The following is a 19,133-nucleotide window of genomic DNA, read 5'->3' on the forward strand; positions in this document are numbered from 1 at the left end:
TGAATTTTTTTTATGTTGAAGTTCTACCATTCTTTTGGAAACTTACTATATAATTACTACAGATGCAGTAACCTTTAAAATGGACTAATTAATTATTAATTAATTAATACTATGATTCTTCCACACTCCTGACTTCATGTAATCAGGACAAGTATCACACACTGTACTTAAGAGCTGTGCATGTACTCAGCAGTGTATCCAGTATTTGCGAGTGCTAGTCAGAAAACTTTTTTTGAAACTATCAGAATCACAGATTGGAGTTTTCTGGATCTGTTCTCTCAGAAGTGAGTTTTACCAGCTGAATCAATTGAAGTATGGACAACAAGAAAACTACCAGAGGCCTATCCAAACTATTGCACTAGGGAACGAAACAGATTACAATCACTTTGTAAAACTTCCTGGACTTGAGTCAAACAGCATTAATGCAAGACATTTTATTCAAACTCGCTCCACTTTAGGTAAGACTAGGTGTATTGGGTTTAGGTGGCAAGGTTTTGCTAGCAGTGGCATCTGCAAGGTGCCCGCTGTGGGAGGAGGCAAGGGGCTGCGCTGTGCCAGACATGGCCGGTTGCAGACAGCTCCTCACAGCAGAGCTAAGGCAGGACACAACTGAGCCCATCAGCCAAGCGTATGGCGCCTCTTTGAAAACTTACTGTAAAAAAAAAGAGCAGAAAAAACACACAGAGAGAGAAAGAGGGAACAAAGAGTGAGAAACAAGAAAGGGAATGTCAAGGTCAGAGAAAGGAGGAGGAAGCTGTCCAGAGCAGAGCAGATCTTCCCTGCAGCCCGCAGAGAGGAACACACCAGAGCAGATGGATATTCCGAAAGGAACTGCCAACTGTGGAGAACTTACATTGGAGCAGATTTTCCTGACAGGACTGCAGCCCACAGATGAGCCCAAGCTAGAGCAGAGGAAAAGCGTGAGGAGGAAGCTGAGGCAAAGCAGAACTGTTGCAGACTGTGACCCCCCCATTCCCCATTCTTCCTGCACAGCTCTGGGGCAGGGGGTAAGTGGAGGAGTCTGGGATGAAACTGAGCATGGGAAAGGTGTACGGGTGGAGGGGAGAAGCTGTTGTTTTACTATATGTCTTTTTGTTCCCATTATGGAAACTAGTAATTATTTCTATTTCTTTATCCATCCCCTCCCCAGATTTCTCACTCCTGTTCTTCCTGTTTTCTCCCCATGTCCTGTTGTGGCATGAGCAAGCAAGCAGTTGGGTGAGAGTTTGGCTGTTGGTCAAGGCTAAACCCGACAGGATATTTCCAAGCACTTGGAATTCCAAGTGAAATTGCAGTCTTTAATTATGCTTTTGAGTTACTACAAGATTTTAAAAAAAATCAATGCAGGGCTTGACCACCAAAACCACTGTGAAAACTAACTCTAAGCCTACTTTCCATAATTTCTTCCTTGAGCTGCCTGTCTCTTTACCTTTGGGAAATCCAAAACAAGTCTGATGAGCCAAAGACAACCTGAACACAACCCTTCTCTCTGCACATTATCAGGTTCCTTCTTGAGAAAAGGTGGTGTCTGGTTAGACGAAAGAAGTCTTTGGGTGAGCCCTCAAATCAGCCTTGCTTAGATGTAGCCTCAGCTGGACAAAAAATTTCACAACCTCACTACCTCAAATGACAAGGCAGACGCTACTAAATAATAGGCAAACCCAAACCATGACACAGACCTTCCAGAGAAGATCTGTGTTCATCAAGAAGGTGGCAGTTAGATTAGTTGAATATGCAACAATTTTTAATTTTCCCCAAGTCTTATTTGGCACCCTGCCTTGTCAGCATACACAAGTTGTTCTCAAATGAATTTCTCGATTAACCAGTAGCAAGAACACAGACAGGTCTGTGCCAGCCAACAGGCTCAAAACCAGTATAGCTCCATAGTGCCTTTTATAACTTGAATGCAGACAGCTGAAATTCATGCTGGCTATATGGATTTGCCCTTTGAATTTTACTTAGGCTCCTGAATTCTTTAAAATATCCTGGAATCACTTACTACTCATTAAAAAATGGTTTATAAACTCTTTCAAAAGCCCACAAAACTTAAATAGCAAGAATTCATACCTACATTCCTGTGTAGTTACTTTGGTTGGAAAGAGAAGGTCTGAAAACTATCAAAACAAGTGTCTCATGTGGGATGATCTATGAAATTTGTTCTGGTATGTGCGGACAAATAAAGTCAGACTTCCCAGAAAGGCTTGAAAATTACTGCAATGCTTTGAGTATTTGGTGTTGCAAGATCTAGGTCATAACAAACTACTAACATACGGGATTTCAAGGAATGGTGCTGCAGGCAAGTGATGCCATCTGCTGTTGACCATCCACAGGACACTAAACCAGATGACTACTTTGATTTATGACACTTCTCTTTTGCATTTTTTTCTGTCTCTACTACCCACTTTGAATATAATTTTTTTTTTTTTTTTTTTTTTTTCCACAAGGGGCATTCTATAAAGCACTTGTGTGATCTGGATACCTGATAGTTGTTTGTAACTTAGATTTCTGCTTTTCCATATTTCAAAATGAGAAAAACAGAGCAGACGTGGAGAGGTGGTAAAAAGAGAACGGGTAAGGAACAATGTATTTGCATTTCCTCAGAAATATGACAAAACACTTTGGTCTAAGGACTATTGAAACTAAAGGGAAAATGTTCTGTAAGGTTTACTGGGATTTGGGTAAGAGCTGGATTGCTTTAAAAGTCACTGAAAAGATCCATCCATTCTCATACATTTTTTTTTTCTTTTGGTAAAACAATGTGACTGCTACAATTCTAAACTGGAAGGAAAACAGTCCATCAAGTAGATCATTATTAGGTTGCCCAGAATAGGGTAGTATTCGGGATTCTGGATTTATCAAACGCTTCTAGGAGTACTTCGAATAGGTCATTCTTAGGCCCTGGTTTATTCATCTTTTTTAAAACAAATATCTCTATATAAAATCTTCCACGAGAAAAAGAAATAGTAGTGTAGTGTCAGCAGAAGTATCTTGTGCAGCCCCACCAGATATTTCACAGATGAAACCTATATCAGTAGTTAAAAATGACAGCTGAGAGACTGCAAGAAGACCTGAATGTGTCAAAAAGAAAAAAAAAAAAAAAAGAAATAGATTAGCTTCCTGGAGTGTTTGAATTCCTATATGGAGAAAGACATTTTTAAAACCATCTGGTGATAAAATGTGTTCAGGAAGCAGTGGTTTAGCATAAAGAACTTCGCATTTTTTTCACTTCGGAGTTTTGTATCCTTCTCTACTCTCCACTTGACTCTGTGAAGTGGTCTTACTTACTTTCATCTTTGAAATGCCTACTTCTGACTGGGAGGCAAGGATGCCTCCACAAAGTGGTCCTTGGACCTCACGTATTCTGTATTAGCAGCTGCACAGACATTCTACTCATTTTCGCAACTTGAATTATGTGAAATCAATAGCAAGACTGTACACACACTGCTTTGGGTAGGTCCGCCCAGACTCTGGAATGTCCACAGCCTTGGGGCCCTGGTGCTCTTCAGCGGGCACAAAGGGGCTACTTCCTCAGCACACAGCCTCACGCTGCTCAGCCTATGGCCAGGTCTATGGTTGCACTTGTCACACTATCCCAAAGTACCAAGCTCTGTTTTGTTAGCATTGGAGTGTTTTGGAAATCGATGTAAATGTATATGGGTGGATAACTCTGCTTCAAAATAATTGGTCCAGAACTTATGGAAGCAACTGGAGGCTGCCGTATAAACAATGCACTTTAAATATTTTGCATTTAACCATGTGCCATGCTGACAAGTTTACCAATGGCACATCTGCAATGATCTGCCTTGCCATGATAGACAGAGATATGAAGCGTCAGCTTTCCCTTGCTCATCCAATAAATGCACACTTGTTTTCTTCTGCAATGGGAAGGAAGTTTCTTCAACAACTTTGAGCACATAATTTAATATAGTATGACAGTATTTGAATTCTTATGCCAAATGTGCTGGCAGGAAATGTTCATGCAGAAACTATTCATATGAAATATAAGAACAGCAAGGTAAAAAACAAAACACAGAGAGGAACTGAAGAGCTACAGTGAATGATTGTTCATATACAAATAACTGAGTATATTATTTCTCTTATAGTTAAAAATTATGTATAAAATCTAACTGTAGATCCACCAAAGAGCAAATAGTATCTAATAATAGCTGGCACTTCAGTATATGTTTAATTTTAAAGCATGACCTTAAACATCATTTTATTGATAATACTGGAAGGATTCCTGATTAAGTAATGCTTAATTTAATGCCTTGTTCATGTAAGACCTTAACGCCCACATAATGGTTTCAAATATTTAATTGTTATGAAACAGAACTATTAAGCAATTAGAAAAATTAGAATATCACACACCTTATAATAAATTTAGATTTGTTTAGGATTTTCCCTGTGTAAGCCTGACAGATCTGAAATCTCCTTTGGTTGGAGATTGATTTTGTAAGTTACTGGTGATGCTGTCAAGGGTATCCTTTACTGTTTGGTACTTGACATCTTAATAGAGTACACCTCCATGCACCAAAGTTGACGATAAATACAAATTGTTTACTGAGATGACTGAAGGAAGCCTAGCACTTGAAGGCCCATGACAGAACATGGGTTGTGAGAAGGATATGCACTTAATTGCATGGTCCTGTACTAGTTGATTTCAGTGAGGGGCACAGAATCAAAATTGTTTCTTGCAGCTAGAAAAAAGTATTTCAGAATGTTGAGAACTACTCAGAACTAGTAAAAATATTTCTGCTAACAGGAAAATTTCAGTCCAAAACTTAAAAAAGAGTTAAGAATTTGAAAGCTAAAACCCAGTATACGTGGAATTCTAAGAGCCCATGTTGAAATGTTTTTCTAGAGCACAACTTCATTATCTCATGTTCTCACTTCTCTTAAGATATATGAACATATTGCTAAAATAGTCTGGATTTATAAGATTTAGTGAAAATCAGAAGTAGTTTTCTGAAAGCAATATAACCAAAGCTATACAGAACCAAGGTAAGCTGAGTGTCTAACATGGAAAATTGCAGCCATGTGGGATTTCTTAATGAAATGGTTTTTAAGAAAATTATCAGGAAAGAAGCACTTAATATTCATTGCTAAATTTTCAACTTTGGCCTCAGCTGTGTTTCAGTAGAAATCTAGAGAAGAAAACTACTGAAATATGCTAATGAGACAGACCTCAAAGTAGTGGGCCTACACAGGCCATAAAGGCATTCTTTTTGACTGTCTTGGTTATAAGGCAGTGCAACTGCAACTTTTAAACACATCTGTGAAACCAGGCATGAAGCTTCGGTATATTTTTTTTGTTTTCAACAAATGTGTTTTTTGCAAAATGTTGCCAAGAATGAAATTTTCTCTTCAAAGTACTGAAATGAAAAATGATTTTGGATTGGTCCAGCATTAATTTTGAACCCATGTAGGCTTCTATGGTACGCTGTATTTTTGTTGGCATAGGGTCATTAGCACAACATGAAAGATTCATAATTAGCTGCACTTGTAAGTCTTAAATACCTTTCAAAATTTACTTCTAAATCCCTTTTAAAAGCACTATTTACAGATATAAGATTTCCAGACAAAAGCTCAAGAGCTTACTGACTGATTCAACCTGTGACATGCTAAGATACATACAGGAGTTGCAATATGGTGTTATGTGTTAGGGCCTAGAATTCCAGCAACTTGACACTTAAAATCAATTTTCAATAATAAAAATAGGCAAAGCATATGACAATAATGTAATCTTTACATGCTTTATTTAGGAAACACCATAGCACTAATAAAATAGAATATTTTAATATTATGCCTTCCCTTGAACGACTGAAATATGATTTAAAAGCATTAAATAATATACACAGTATTTTTCAGAGATAATAAGTACAGGTACTCCTATATAGGAAGCGATTCACCTAAAACATCATTCAGAAGTTGAACAAAAGATTATCAAAACTTCTCCCAAAACATAAAAAAATATTGAAAACATACATTATTCTTGTTAACAATGTTTGTTACAGTACTGCCACAGATCTAAAGGTAAAAGGATTCCAGTGGGGTTGTTATAAGCATGTTTAGGTCGCTGCCCTGAAGAGTTCCCAAACAGCTCACAACCGCAAATTTGATTTTAATTTAATTACTGTTTGGAGATTGGCTATGTGGAAAAAAGGGGCAAGAAACAGAAACACTGAAGAAAAGGGTAACAAGGGAGAAGAGGGTACGGGAAAAATTGGAGTGAAGATAACAGCAACTGCAAAAAAAGAGTCAACACTGAAGTTTTGTTGGTATTTCAAACTCCCCACAGTTTCTGCTTCTACAGATGTACCTAACAGCTGGATGGATCCTCTGGCTGAATACTGCCTAAGAAAATTGCTTTCATAGATCAAATCTCAAAAGCCTTTTTGAGAGCAGGAATTCTGAAGGAAGGATGAACTGGGGCAAGAGAAGGGCAAGAAGTTAGAAAACGCTTGCAGAAACACTGAATTGCCTGAACAAGGTCAGCTCTGATTCTGTAACATTTCTAAAGGGACCCTGCCAAGGCCATTCAGTCCTCAGATCTCTCTGGCTATGTATGTTGTTTCCCTTCCCTTTAGTTTCTGATGTAAAAGGTTTGTATAGCTCAAAACAGAAGTGTAAAACCGAGTAGTTATTTCAACCATTGCTACAGATAAATAGGCTTACCTACAGGTAGAATACCCCATTATTCCCAAATGATATTTAGAAAAACAAATCCTCTGGAATCTAACTGTAGCGGAATGCTGCTTGTGCACAGCAGAGAAGAGCATTCCAGTGAAGGACTTAAAATACAGCAACACCTTATTTTTTGGTATCCTCTTCCAGGTTGGAGTTCTGGGCCCAGAATGGAGTGCTGAATGCAGAAGGCATGTCGAAATGGAAGTCTAACCACCCTAAAGCTGCAGCCTACTCCAGCTCTAGACCAAGGTACTATGTAGATGAATTTAAGTTCACAAGGCTGAAGATGCAGAACACTGAAGGGAACTCAGTCAGTATTTATGTGAGTTCTGAACCTCTGTTCCCCAGTATCTTTACTGGTTTTATCTGCTTAAAGCACGGAAAGTCTTGGGAGCAAGGACTGGAATGCAGATTCTCCTTACCACCAAGGAATCTCCTTGACAGTATTCTGTGTTTACCTGCAGTGGCACTGCTTGAAACCCAAGTGCAGAGCAGACCTCTGAACCGTTTTGCTCCCTTGTGCACAATACACAACGGCATGCACAATGACAACGTACTCCTGCCTTCCCCGCAGTTACCTCGCAGCTTCAGGTCACATCACAGAGGAAAAGTTGTGTTGCTCTATGCCTGCCAGGGAGAATATGGCTGCCTGTGGGGATCCTTGAGCACAGAGAAGAGTCCCTGGCTGCTGGGCTGGGACACAGTATCTCTTCTGTTAGAGGACCCTTCACCTACAAGACAGGCTTACCTGTCTTACCCAGCATGTGCAGTCCTTGAGTGCCTCAGCAGTGCTGCACTGGGAGGTGCTGTGAATGTGCTAGTTGAGTTTGAGATGGAAGAAAAGGGCAAATAACTAAGATGATGCCTGTCCTACTTTTAGCTATCACTTTACCCTGACTGTAGTCAGGGCATTTTTCTGGGAGGTAGGTGCAAGTGGTCTAGAAATTAAGTTGATTCACCTTCAGCTTGTGTTTAAAAGAAAGTGGCAGGTGCCACCATGTTTTGTGAGGAATTCAAAATTGTCAGTGTGTGTTAGGCTCTGAGGGTGTTCTGACAGCACATATGGGATCAAGCTCACCAGAATATGGACAAGCAAGAATGCCTCACTTCGGCCTGCTGATGAGATTTAACCATTAAGCAAGGTGATAAGCTCTTCCACTTTGTCAAAACTAAGTTACATTGTGTCACTGTAGATGTAGAACCTTCAGGCTTTTCAGAATTGCTGTTTTGGACACAGAGAAGTAAATGCTAAATTCAGTTACAGGTATGTTTGCCCTTTACTAAATCTGGCCTCCAGTTATGAAAGACAGATCTATAAAGGGAGATAGATATTAATACGTTGTGTCTTCAAATCCCAAGTGTCTATTAGAGCACAGTTTCAAAGACAAAGGTACAAAGGAAAAGTGAGTCTGTAGAGGTTAGCTATTTTGAGATCTCTAGCTTTAGGAAGTAACCTTGTTTTTCCTCCACTATCTGCTTTCTGAATTCGCCTATTAGAACCTGAGGTATCTGACTTAAATGATTTTTCAGCTTGCAACTTCAATTGAGTACACAGGTTATACTCTCAACAACAGAACCCACCTTAATTCGGTTCCCTAGAAAATGGTCTTAGCTTTTCAGTGTCACTTTTATCATTTTATATGCACATGGCTTGCATAATTAAGAGAAATTCTTGCAAAGGAACAGTATGTGAGAACAGTATGTGTGCGTCTTATCCCCTTCAGAAAGGAGTAAGATATGGTATATTTACTGTTTCATCATGTGCTAGTTTGTCCATAAAGATCATGTTCACAAAAATATCAATTTCTGAGCTTGCTTTCCAAAACATTCCCATGTAGACCAACTCCCTTTAGTCAAAATGGGATTTGAGTCACTGGAACAGGTGCAGTCTCTGACACACAGTAGCAAGTCTGGAGTCACTTCACCACTGACAAATCACTGAACATGTTCCAAAGGAAGTGTAACAAATACAGTCAGAATGTGCCCTTAGAATCTGATATGCTTAAAATCTCAAGAAAATTTAAACCATTTAAGAAAGTTGCATTTACTGTTTACAGAAGCTGAATGTAAAGGCTGAGTGAAAACAAGACTTTGTATGGCAAGAATGCTCAGAAAGGAACTTGCTCCCAATCCTGAAAGCTCTTCTTCAGAGGAAGACAAAGGTATCGCTGACTTTTATCATTTTGGACAACCCCACTTAAGTCATCAGGACAACTTGCTGAATAAGGTGCTGCTGAATGATTATAAGAATTATGGAATCTGCCTTGCCAGATTGGAAAAACTTAATGAGATTATTTTAGTATACGCCTGTGAGTATAAATGGGAAATTTTATATTTCCAACAGTTTTCAGAATTGAAGAACATCAACATTTTGTACTTAATAGCATTTTTAAGGCCAGATTTTAAGGTCTTACTGTTCAAAATACCTTCAATATTCTGGCAAAAAAAACTCCTTATGCATTCAGGGGGCACTATACTGTTGGTATTATTATGTGTAACTATTGATTCTTGCAGTGAATATTAACTGCTTTGTTTACTTAGATGTCATCACATTATTTTTAATATTTAACTATACTCTCATCAGGCCACATTCTGGTTACCACGGTGCAAGACCTGTGAAGCACTTACCTTATTCTTAACTTTGATCTGGCTGTTGAAACAGTGCTAACTGAGGTAGGATACAGGCGCAGTGCCTGTAACTGAGAACTCCTGGGATTGACATGAATCCCATTCTCCCCATCTCTGACACATACAGTTAGAGGAATACAATGGCAGTGACTGCCAAGACATCTAGGGCGGGCAGAGATCCCCCATACATGCTGCTTGGCTGGTATGTAGCCTGGGCAGAGGCTAGTGTGTCGCTCTATCTGCTGGCATCATGATTATAAAAATTCCTCCTTGTTGAGCTAAGTGTTGCTGTGTGTTGTTTCTCTCAGCTACACCACCTGCCAGCACTGCTTTATTGAACATCTGAGTTAAACAGTTAAAATGGTTTCTATTGTGTCTGTCTTAATGCAGCTGTCATCAAGTTATAAGCCTGATGTCTCCTTTTAATTTGTAAGATATTTTGGAGTAGTCTAATTTGCTTGTGTGCTTTAGAAAGCAGATAATAATTTTAAAGTGTCATAATTTGGGGAAAATTCAGACATTTCAATAAAAATTTGGCTACAATTGCGTGCCAATAGAATGTTTTAACAAAACCTTAGGAACTAATCTAATATTAATTTGGTCTGAGAAACTACTCTCTATTGCTTATGGAGAATGCCAGAAATCTAATATAGATTGCAAAGTAAAACAAAAGCAGAAATTACCTAAAACTACATACTTAAAGCAACACTAGAGTAACATTTTTGTCCACTGCAATAACGACAGGAATGCAATCAGGACGTGATTTTTAGTTCTGCTTCTCTTGCTTTTCTTGAACTCAGAAGAAGCTACATTAACAGCTTTTACAAAAGGTGCACCTCAATGCCAAGTAAGGAAACTTTACCCTGGAATCTTCCCAGTGAAAAGATTTACAGTGACTTTTGTCACAGGCTGGAAGGGACACCTAGAACTAATCTAGTCCAACCCTCCTGCTCAAAGCAGTGTCAGCTACAGCAGGTTACTAAAGACCATGTCCAGCTGAGTTCTGAGTGTCTCCAAGGATGGAGACTCCACAAACTCTTGGGGCACCTGTTCCAATATTCTACCATCCTCACAGTAAAGAAGGGGTTTTAAAAATGTTTAAATCAAGTTTTCTGTATTTCAGTTTGTGCCTGGTGCCTGCTGCCCTGGATATTACCAAGAAGAGTCTTCTCTACACTATCCCATCAGATACTTCTTACACACATTGATAGGATCCCCTTCCAAGCCTTCTCCGAGGTAAACAATCCCAGGTCTGTCAGCCTTTCCTTGTATATCAGATGTTGCATGCTTCCCATCATCTTCGTGGCCATTGACCAGACCTGCCCCAGCATGTGCCATTCTCTTTTCTATGAGGGAGCTCGGAACTGGAGCGAGCATTCCAGATACAGCTTCAACGGTGCTGAGTAGATGGAAGGATCAACTCCCTCAACCTGTTGACACCACTTCCCAATGTAGCGTAGGAGGCCGTTTGCCCCCTTTTCCACAAGGGCACAGTGCTGGCTCATGTTTGACTTGGTGTTCACCAGAACCCCTCAGGTCCTTTTCTGCAAAGCTGCTTTCCAGGTGTTTGTCCCCCAGCCTGTACTGGTGTATGGGTTTATTCCTCCTCAGAGTCAGGACTTTGCAACACCAGTCTGAACAACAGAGGACAACCATGTTCAAAGCTATGTTCACAGAGATGTACACTGCCATGCACCCCTGAGTTGCTCTCACAGTTTCATTTCATGAAAAAAAAAGACACTGTCACAGAGATACTGACAGTTCTGGTTTCAGTGTGCCAAGTGCACACAGAAGTACTTGCATTATGTAAGTGTATCAAGTGCTTGAGAATATGAAAGGGACATTTACCAAAGCGTGTACCCAGTTGTGCCGACCTGTATCTTAAAATACAGTTCTGAGATATCTTTCCATTTAAATCCCAGACTTAGTGTACTTCACCTATAAGGCTGACTCTTTATTTGATGACTTCTAAAATGATGCCAGTCTTTACCGTCCCATAAAGCAGCCCCCTTCCAAAATAGAAATTTTCACTTTTTTTCTGAAATCTTCCAATTGTTACAAGTATTTTCCTTTTATTTTCCTTCGGAAAAAAAAATCATGCTGACTCATTTTCTTGATGCTTTAGTTTCTCCAGTTTTGATCATGACATCTGATGCTGCAAGGGTGCATCATGTAATTACTTTGAGATATTTAATTTCTGACAAATTAATACAGCAGAAAATGTAGTGAAAGGACCAAACCTTACTCACTTTCTCTAGAATATAGTTCATTAAAAATCACTAAGAATTTTCAGTAAGAGTGTCGTAAACAGGAATTGACCTGAGGTCCTCACAAAACCAACACTGAAAGCAGAGTTCGCTTTTACTTGCATTCCTAAAAGATCATCAATTAGAACTAGGATATTTTAATTTATATTACTTTTATTTCTAATCTTTATTCTCTGAAGGCCATGATAGTGTTGTCCTTTGATAAAAATTCACCTATTTCTACAAGAAAAATACATAATAGAGCAAGTTAAGAAGTGCATGTAATAGCTATGAGGACCTATTAAGTTGGAGATTGAATCTGAAGCTTAATTTCTCAATCATCACTTGGTGAGGGGTTTTGTGGGGTGTTTTTTGGCTGGCTGGTTGGTTTGTTTGTTTTTTGTAGTAAATTGGTTTGTAAATTTTTAAACACACCACAGTGTAAAGTGTCATTATTCATCCTTAGTGTTTTCTGAGTAAAAGACCTTGATATTTAGACAAATCCTGAAATCTTCTGTGAGAACTCGTATTTGTCAGACACAAATCGTTCAGATGCAGCCTTTGGCTCAGATAATCTCTAAAGTACAGATTGCTGGGTGGTAGCAAGTATACTATGGAAAGCATCGTTTTATGCACAGCCTGTTTTATATATGCTTTTTTACGAAATCTCTGCTACTGGCAGCTGTCAGATTTGAGCTCCATGAGGTGATACAGTCCATTGCAGTGCAAACTTCATAATGCAGTGGAAACTTCAAACTTGATGATTCTATGATTCTACTCAACACAAAGGAGGATTTAAAACCATGTAAAATGTAAACACAATTCATAAGGCTTATGTTTCCTTGCTACTTCCTTATCTTTGTCATAATCTCCTTTGTTTTTCTTTCTCTCTTTTAAGTGTGGCTTTCACTTCCTTGATTTCCCTAGCTGAACATCCTTTTGATGACATTATCGTTGTATGCTTTTCCTACAGCTACAACTGCAGTCTTCTCCTCTTGTCAATATTATACCACTGTCCTACTCTGATGTCCAGAACTGACATGCCCATAATCAAGGCTTTTTTCCTCCTCATGACTTCTATCCTGTTTAATTCCTTCGGTATTATCTCCACCTCATTTCTCTCCATTCCCACAATTCCCAAATTTTCTTTCAGAGCTGTTTTTCTCACCACTAGTGGATCTGTTCCTGTTTACTTCCTTCCAAGTCTCTGTACCTTTTTTTATTCTCCCTAGTCTTGCAGAACACGTGAGTCAAGTAGGGAAACAGGTGCTTCTTTTATCTGCCTGAATCAGGAGTGTGTTTAAGAGTCTCAAATCCTGATGTACTCAAACAGGAACCATAAAATGAAGCTGTCTACTAATATTCCAAAGAAGACATCAGTATAAACAAGATTAATGAACTTAAATGTTGTCCTAGACAGTGATGCCAGTTTCTTTAAAGAAACTCAGTGCCCTGCAACAGTGCATGTCACTTTGAGACTAACTGAACATTACTGATGACCTTAACTAACAGAATGCTGATATATAATGAAATTTCATAGTATAGTAACAAAATTAGCTAATTGCTATCATTCTTTCTAGGTGGGAAAGCAATCGTCTTTCTTTAATAAGCTCTGGAAGACAGAATTTGTTGTGTTACCCAGAAGTTCACAGAGTCCAGTGCTGTGCACTTTGAACTAAAGCAGTGAGCTAAATGAGCCTTTGTCCCACCTGCTGACTACCAGTGATTTCTGAGCAATGCACTACAATCCTGATTACTCAATACTGAGGATGACTTAATACATTCCCGTCCCCATGTATTTTTCTCCCTGATGATTTTTCTTCTTACCAAATTTTGTGCCCATTCCAGATCTTATGCCATATGTACAACACGGTTCTTCCTCCTGAAATAATGACTGAACCTCTAAGACTATTTATTACTCCTGTCTTTCTATTTCTCTTCTACACTGAATCTTCGTCTCCCATCTTTTCTCACAGATAACACCAAACCAGTTAAGTTGGCTCGTATGGCTTTCCTCAGCTGTAGGGCAGTGGGGACGCGAAGCACATCTTGTAAAGTGTCTGTCAAACCAAACAAGTAATTTCCAGAGGGTTTCTAACACCTACCAGTTGTTATGGATATCACATTATTATCAGAGTTATTTAAAACAGTTTTAGATAGTTAAATGTCAATCTCGCAGCAACCGCACAACCTTCATGACATCTTTGTGTATATGACAGACTCCCAGTTGTGAAGTGATTACTTAAAAACTCTATACTTCTAAATTAACATATATTGATGGTTTTCTTTACAGGGGAAAAATAAGATTAAAAAAATCCAAGTTAGGTTCTGCTGTTCAGAAGTATTATTTTAGTTTATGTTGGTCTCTCTTTTGAGTCTAAAGGTGCACAAGATCAATTACTACTGTTTGCTTCCACATTTTCGGTGCTACCATGTTGAGGTAGTGTACACCGGTTAAAAAGAACTGTATCTTTTGGTTGTCGTTTGTTCGTTTGTTTGGTTGTTGTTGTTGCTGAGGTTTTTTTTCGTGGTTTTTTTTTTGTTGTTGGTTTTGGTATTTTTCTTAAATCCTCAATAGACTTTAGGAACTTAAAAGCACATGTCTGAGGAACAATCAGAACCTACGATAACAAGAGTCTTTGCATAAAATTACATCTATAAACACTGACGGTTCTACTAAAATAACCAACTAGTGTTTTCTTCTGTTTAGTTTATTAGTATGGTCTTCCCTTATATTCTAAACCTATAACAGATTTCTCATAAACATCAAAGTGGTGAAAGAACTATAATGGGCATTAGGTAGAACTGCAAAAAAAGAAAGCTATTTTTCAGTGGTACACAATGATTTACGGTGGACAAGGCAGGTGGACAAAGTTCTGATGAAGTGCAGTCAGAGAGACACAACTTAGAAGGTGTATGTGTTAATACAAATACCCCAGTCACCATAATATGAAGAATCCGCAAATAATTAGACATTGTGTAAGCAGCATGAATTCCCATTTCGTAAGACACACATATTTACCCTAGTTTATCTTGTAACGAGGCATAGTCTCAAGTATGTGACAATCCATTCTGTCACTATGGAAAGGAATGTATATAATGTAATATCAAAGAATAAATTAAAATATTAAATGCTTGCATAGCTTCAGTCCTCATTTCAGTCCCAGGTTAACAGTTTGTCTCTATGATTTTAAGTTCTTTTCCAACCAAAATGATTCTATGATTCCATTCAACACAAAGAAGGACTTGAAACCATGTAAAATGTAAACTCAAGTTTTCACAATAATATTTGTATTCCTCCCCTTACATAATTTTCACCTAATTATTTTTTTCATTTAATTTTGTTAATTCTCTAGTTGAGCTAAGCCAGCTGTCTGTAAGTGTTCAATTAGGTATACCCAATGAAGGACTGGGCAGAAAGCTATTGCTATTTCATGCCTGAAACACAAGGTTTCTCCCTAGATCCTTTTAAGTTGTCTAGTGATACAGAGTAAAATCCTGTTCATCTTACATAGAAGCATCCAGTGAAACCAGTAGGATACCACCTTGGTAAGGCGACCAGGATTTGACCCAAAGTTGCACTATCGTAAGGATATAAGCATTCTGTAGAATTTGCAGTCATACATCTCTACGCTGAAAAGAGAAACACAAGTCAATGCTTTTGCTGAAAGTTCCCTAATCTAGTATTTAGCAAAGACGTGCACATGAGTACAGCTTCAATTAAACATAAGTAGATGCCTACCCAGAAATTGCTGCTAGTTTTTGATGAGCCTGATAGGCCATCTCACATCCTCGTGTTCGAGTTTTGTGCATTTCCGCATGCAGAGATGGACAGGTGACTGAGACATCCCCAATGGAAATAACCAGCTCCCGATACAGAGCCACTTGGGTATTGAACTCCTGGACAAGCTGAAAAACAAAGATGACTTACTTACATGAGACATTTAACTACACTAATAAAAACAATCAAGATTGTAAAAAACATCCCCAATATAGGGCTTGTTCATGCTGCTCCCAGTTTCACGGCATACAGGATCAAGTGGCCAAGATTTAGTAAATTATTAGGGCCTCCGTGGCAGCTGCCTCTTCTGTTCATTTGCAGGAAAGTAGTGTTTCTGTTTCTAGTCTCTGAAAGTGTTTGAGTTAGTAGTCGTAAATATAAAGCAGACAAAAAACCAGCTGTTTTACTAATAGCATGAGGTCATTTTTTGCTATCGTAAAAGACAAAAATATCTCCAGAAATTATCACCTTTGCTCCTCCTGCTTGCTGATTAACAGTACATTTAAGGACTGGAAGGTAGCATTTGCTTTTACACTGGCAATTTTGCTAATTTATTTTGTAATTATTTCTGTTCTGTCATTGGCCTCTAACCCAGACTTCAGACTTAAAATTCATCTGAAGTTATTGGCTGAGAAGAGGAAAGAGATAGGCACTTTCCAGTTAGAATTCTAGAAAGCACTTTTTCCATTGTGGAGGGGGAAAAACAGACGAAAGTAAATAAACACTACACCTGCTACAGAAACCTAATATCCAGCACATACACATGGATGCTAGTGGATTAATAGGTAACTTCTACAGTGATGGAAAAATAATTTTTGTTTAGCTCTGCTGATCACATAGGTGGGATTATATTTTAAGAAAATGAAGCATTTGCTGTCTTCTGAAAGAAAGCATGTCAGACCATTTGCTCCACATGGTGATGGGGGTGGAAGGCATGGAGCAATAAGAACAGAGTATTTACTTACCCGCGTTTTGCTAATTTGACCTCAATTTCCAAACTACATAAAAACAGACAAAAGCAACTGCTCATAATTCTGCAGCCATCATTATCACAAGGAGTTCAACATATCCCAACATGCAAGTCTTCTAAAAACCTGGATTCTATTAGATCTACCAAATTTTAAAGTCAAGCTCTCCAATTCTCATAATCAGAAAATACATAAGTTGCTTCTCCCTGCAGTATTACATTCTGTCTCTTCATGCATCCCACTGTAACTACTCTGTATAACTGAGGCCATGCTTTCTTAAATTTCATTGTAAGAGTAGCTAATAGGTTTCTCTGCTTCTGGAGCAGCAAAACAATCCCAGTGCATTTCAGTACATCTGCACCATCCTACTCTCAAGCCCCAAACAAAATCAAAAGCACACACCAAACAAAGCCCCAGGCACAATATTTGCTAAACCTAGCTTCAACTCTCTCATTCTGTAGCTTAAGACCATGCGTGAAAGCAAATTAGAGGAAAAAAAAAACGCTACTACGTTGTGTCATCAAGTAATTATTCTGCATTAAGAAAAAGACAAAAGCATTTTATCCTGCAAGTGGTAACTGGCTGTGCCACACGCATTTACCAGTTCTCACCTGACATCCCTTGTCTGAACAGAGGACACGTTCAGCCACCTCAGCATTGCCAATGAAAACAAAATCACACTGATGTTGCAGCATCAACACAGTGAAACAGAAAAAAAAAAAAACACATTGGTTTTATCTCCTGATTCTTACTGCATCTTGACAACCCATCTGTAGATCATATTTTATTTCTTATCAGTGAATTCTATAAAGCTGGCACTTCTATTTAACTAACTGCATTATGCTGTTGGGAATGAGAAAAAAGGCAGGACCCAGTAGGATCCACTTGTTGGGTGTATTTATAGAGCTACTGTGGCAGCTTTTGTTCCTGGGTGCACTGGGAGTTCCTCCCAATTTTGAAGTATCAGAGTGGATATCTGCCAGCACATTTTGCAGTATTAGAGGGGAAAAAAAAAAGCCAGAATCCGGCAGAACAGAAGTAGCAGGTACATTCCTAATGCTACTGGACAGCTTTAGCAATATCCAGATTTTTCAAGCAAAGTAGCAGCAACTTCATTTGTTTTCTATTTCAGTCATTGGTTAAGAGAAGCAATTTTGGGGCCCAATGTCAAGCTGACTGTAGCTCAAGGAGCCAGATATGGGCTATATGGAGCCGGTTTGGAGGAAAGTGTCAGGATCCAAGCATTTTTAATATGAATGGAGAAACATGTATCATAATGTGACAGTCCAAAAAATATTAACATGGATGTGGGTGTTTGATCTGAGGTTTTACACTTGCAACCAGCTACTCTGGGGAGTCTGGAAACAGGTATCATGTATATCAAGGATGGAATTTCAGAGTCGCAAATTCTGAGTCCTGTTTTAGTAGGACTTTAGGGCAAGAGTGTGGTTGCAGCACAAGATAGCAAGCCGAGAGTGCAGTGATGCAGTGGAGGCAACTATTTACCTATTTAGGCTTCAGCTAGTGCAAGTCTAGGGATAGATTTAGCCGGCTCTAGCAAAAAGCAACTCCAGTTGCTTGGCAGCACCGCAAAGCCGGTGTGTGCCCGGGCCAGGGCTCTGGTCCCTGCCCTGTCCCGCAGCACCCGGCCGGCTCCCCATAGCTCTCGCTTTCCCTCCCCTCCCGCCTTCGAAGCGCTCTACGAGTTAGGCTACGGGGCAGCACCCCCGACGGGCACCGCAGTTTTAAAAATAGTGCAACTGCACGTGATGGGAATAGGCAAGCTGGCGGGAGGGGCAGCGCCGCCGCCAGCGACGAGAACACTCGGAAAAGATAAAAATTGAGGCAAGCCCACTTGTGGTACCCACCATCTTGCAGTCATCCAGGGCCCTCTGGGTCTGGTAGGCGCTCTCGGAGCTGCTGCCCCGGCGTTCACTGTCGCGGCCGTGCGGCGGGGTCTTGCTGCCCTGGAAGATGGAGGCGGCGGAGCGGGGGCGCTTCCTGCGCCCGCTCGGTGCAGCGCTCATGCACACGCATCCGCCGCGCGGAGACGCCCGCCGCGCGGGGCCCCGCGGGCGCGGGCAGCGCCTTCCCCGCCGCCGCCGCCCCGAGCAGGGGTACGGGCCCGCGCCGCTCGTCGCCTCGGCCCGGCCGCGACCGCGCCGCTCACGGCAGGGAGCGCGGCTGCTGGAGGGGATAGCCGGGAGCCTGCGGGAGAGCCCGAGGAGCGCCCTGCAGCATCGCCTCCGCTACCGCGCGGAGAGACGGAGGGGCTGGTGCCTTCACTCCTTCAGCAGCATGTCAGTCCCTGCGGAACCGCCCCGCCGGTGGCATGCTCTGCCGTCCTTCTTCCCGCAGCCGGCGGGGAGAGCGAGCGCGGCCGTGCCCGGCGGAGAAGGGCTCCCATTCAGCGGCCGCTGACACCTGCCCGATGCTCTCGGCGGGGGAGCCCGCTCCGCCGCTCCGCTACGCGCTCTCCCGCGGCGCGTCTCACCCGAGCACCCGCCGGGAGCCGGCAGCCGGTCGGAGGTGCCGGTGGGCTGGCGAGGCCCGGCCGGCTGACGCCGTCAATAGCGCACCGCCCCCACAGGGCGGGGGAGCGAGCGGCAGCCGCCCCCTGGCCCCGCCGCTCGCCAGCCCCGCCAGCGCCGGCGCCTCGCCCGGCTGCCGCGGCAGGTGGGTCAACGCCGGGGCGAAGCGCCCTCGCGGTGCGTGCCCCAGGGGGAGCCGTGCGCCGCCTTGCGCTCTGGGTGGCCGGAACCGCGGCGGCAGCCGCGCCCGGGCCGCTGGGGCGGTTCTCCCGTCGGCGTTAGCACATCGCGT

At 41.1% G+C, this 19,133-nt stretch overlaps 1 protein-coding gene and 1 long non-coding RNA gene across 4 annotated transcripts in view; one reads left to right on the forward strand and one right to left on the reverse strand.

The window, feature by feature from the left end:
• RGS7BP (regulator of G protein signaling 7 binding protein) overlaps positions 1-18,878 on the reverse strand; it is a 44,608-nt gene extending 25,730 nt beyond the window's left edge. For 2 of the 3 annotated variants that reach the window (XM_071801958.1, XM_071801959.1), the window contains exons 1-2: positions 18,179-18,878; positions 15,304-15,470 (exon numbers count right to left, since the gene is read on the reverse strand). In XM_071801958.1, the coding sequence (XP_071658059.1) occupies positions 15,304-15,470; positions 18,179-18,337 (326 nt within the window). In that variant the 5' untranslated portion in view covers positions 18,338-18,878. The remainder of the gene's footprint in view (positions 1-15,303; positions 15,471-18,178) is intronic. The other variant, XM_065860827.2, reaches the window with a different exon arrangement.
• On the forward strand, positions 734-10,883 carry LOC139826383 (uncharacterized). Its single transcript, XR_011736392.1, has 4 exons — positions 734-1,007; positions 6,835-6,936; positions 8,745-8,849; positions 10,439-10,883. It is a non-coding gene; the product is annotated as an uncharacterized lncRNA (long non-coding RNA).
• Positions 18,879-19,133: the final 255 nt, after the last annotated feature.

Source organism: Patagioenas fasciata, chromosome Z, assembly GCF_037038585.1.
Source record: "Patagioenas fasciata isolate bPatFas1 chromosome Z, bPatFas1.hap1, whole genome shotgun sequence".
In the NCBI taxonomy this organism is placed as follows: Eukaryota; Metazoa; Chordata; class Aves; order Columbiformes; family Columbidae; genus Patagioenas; species Patagioenas fasciata.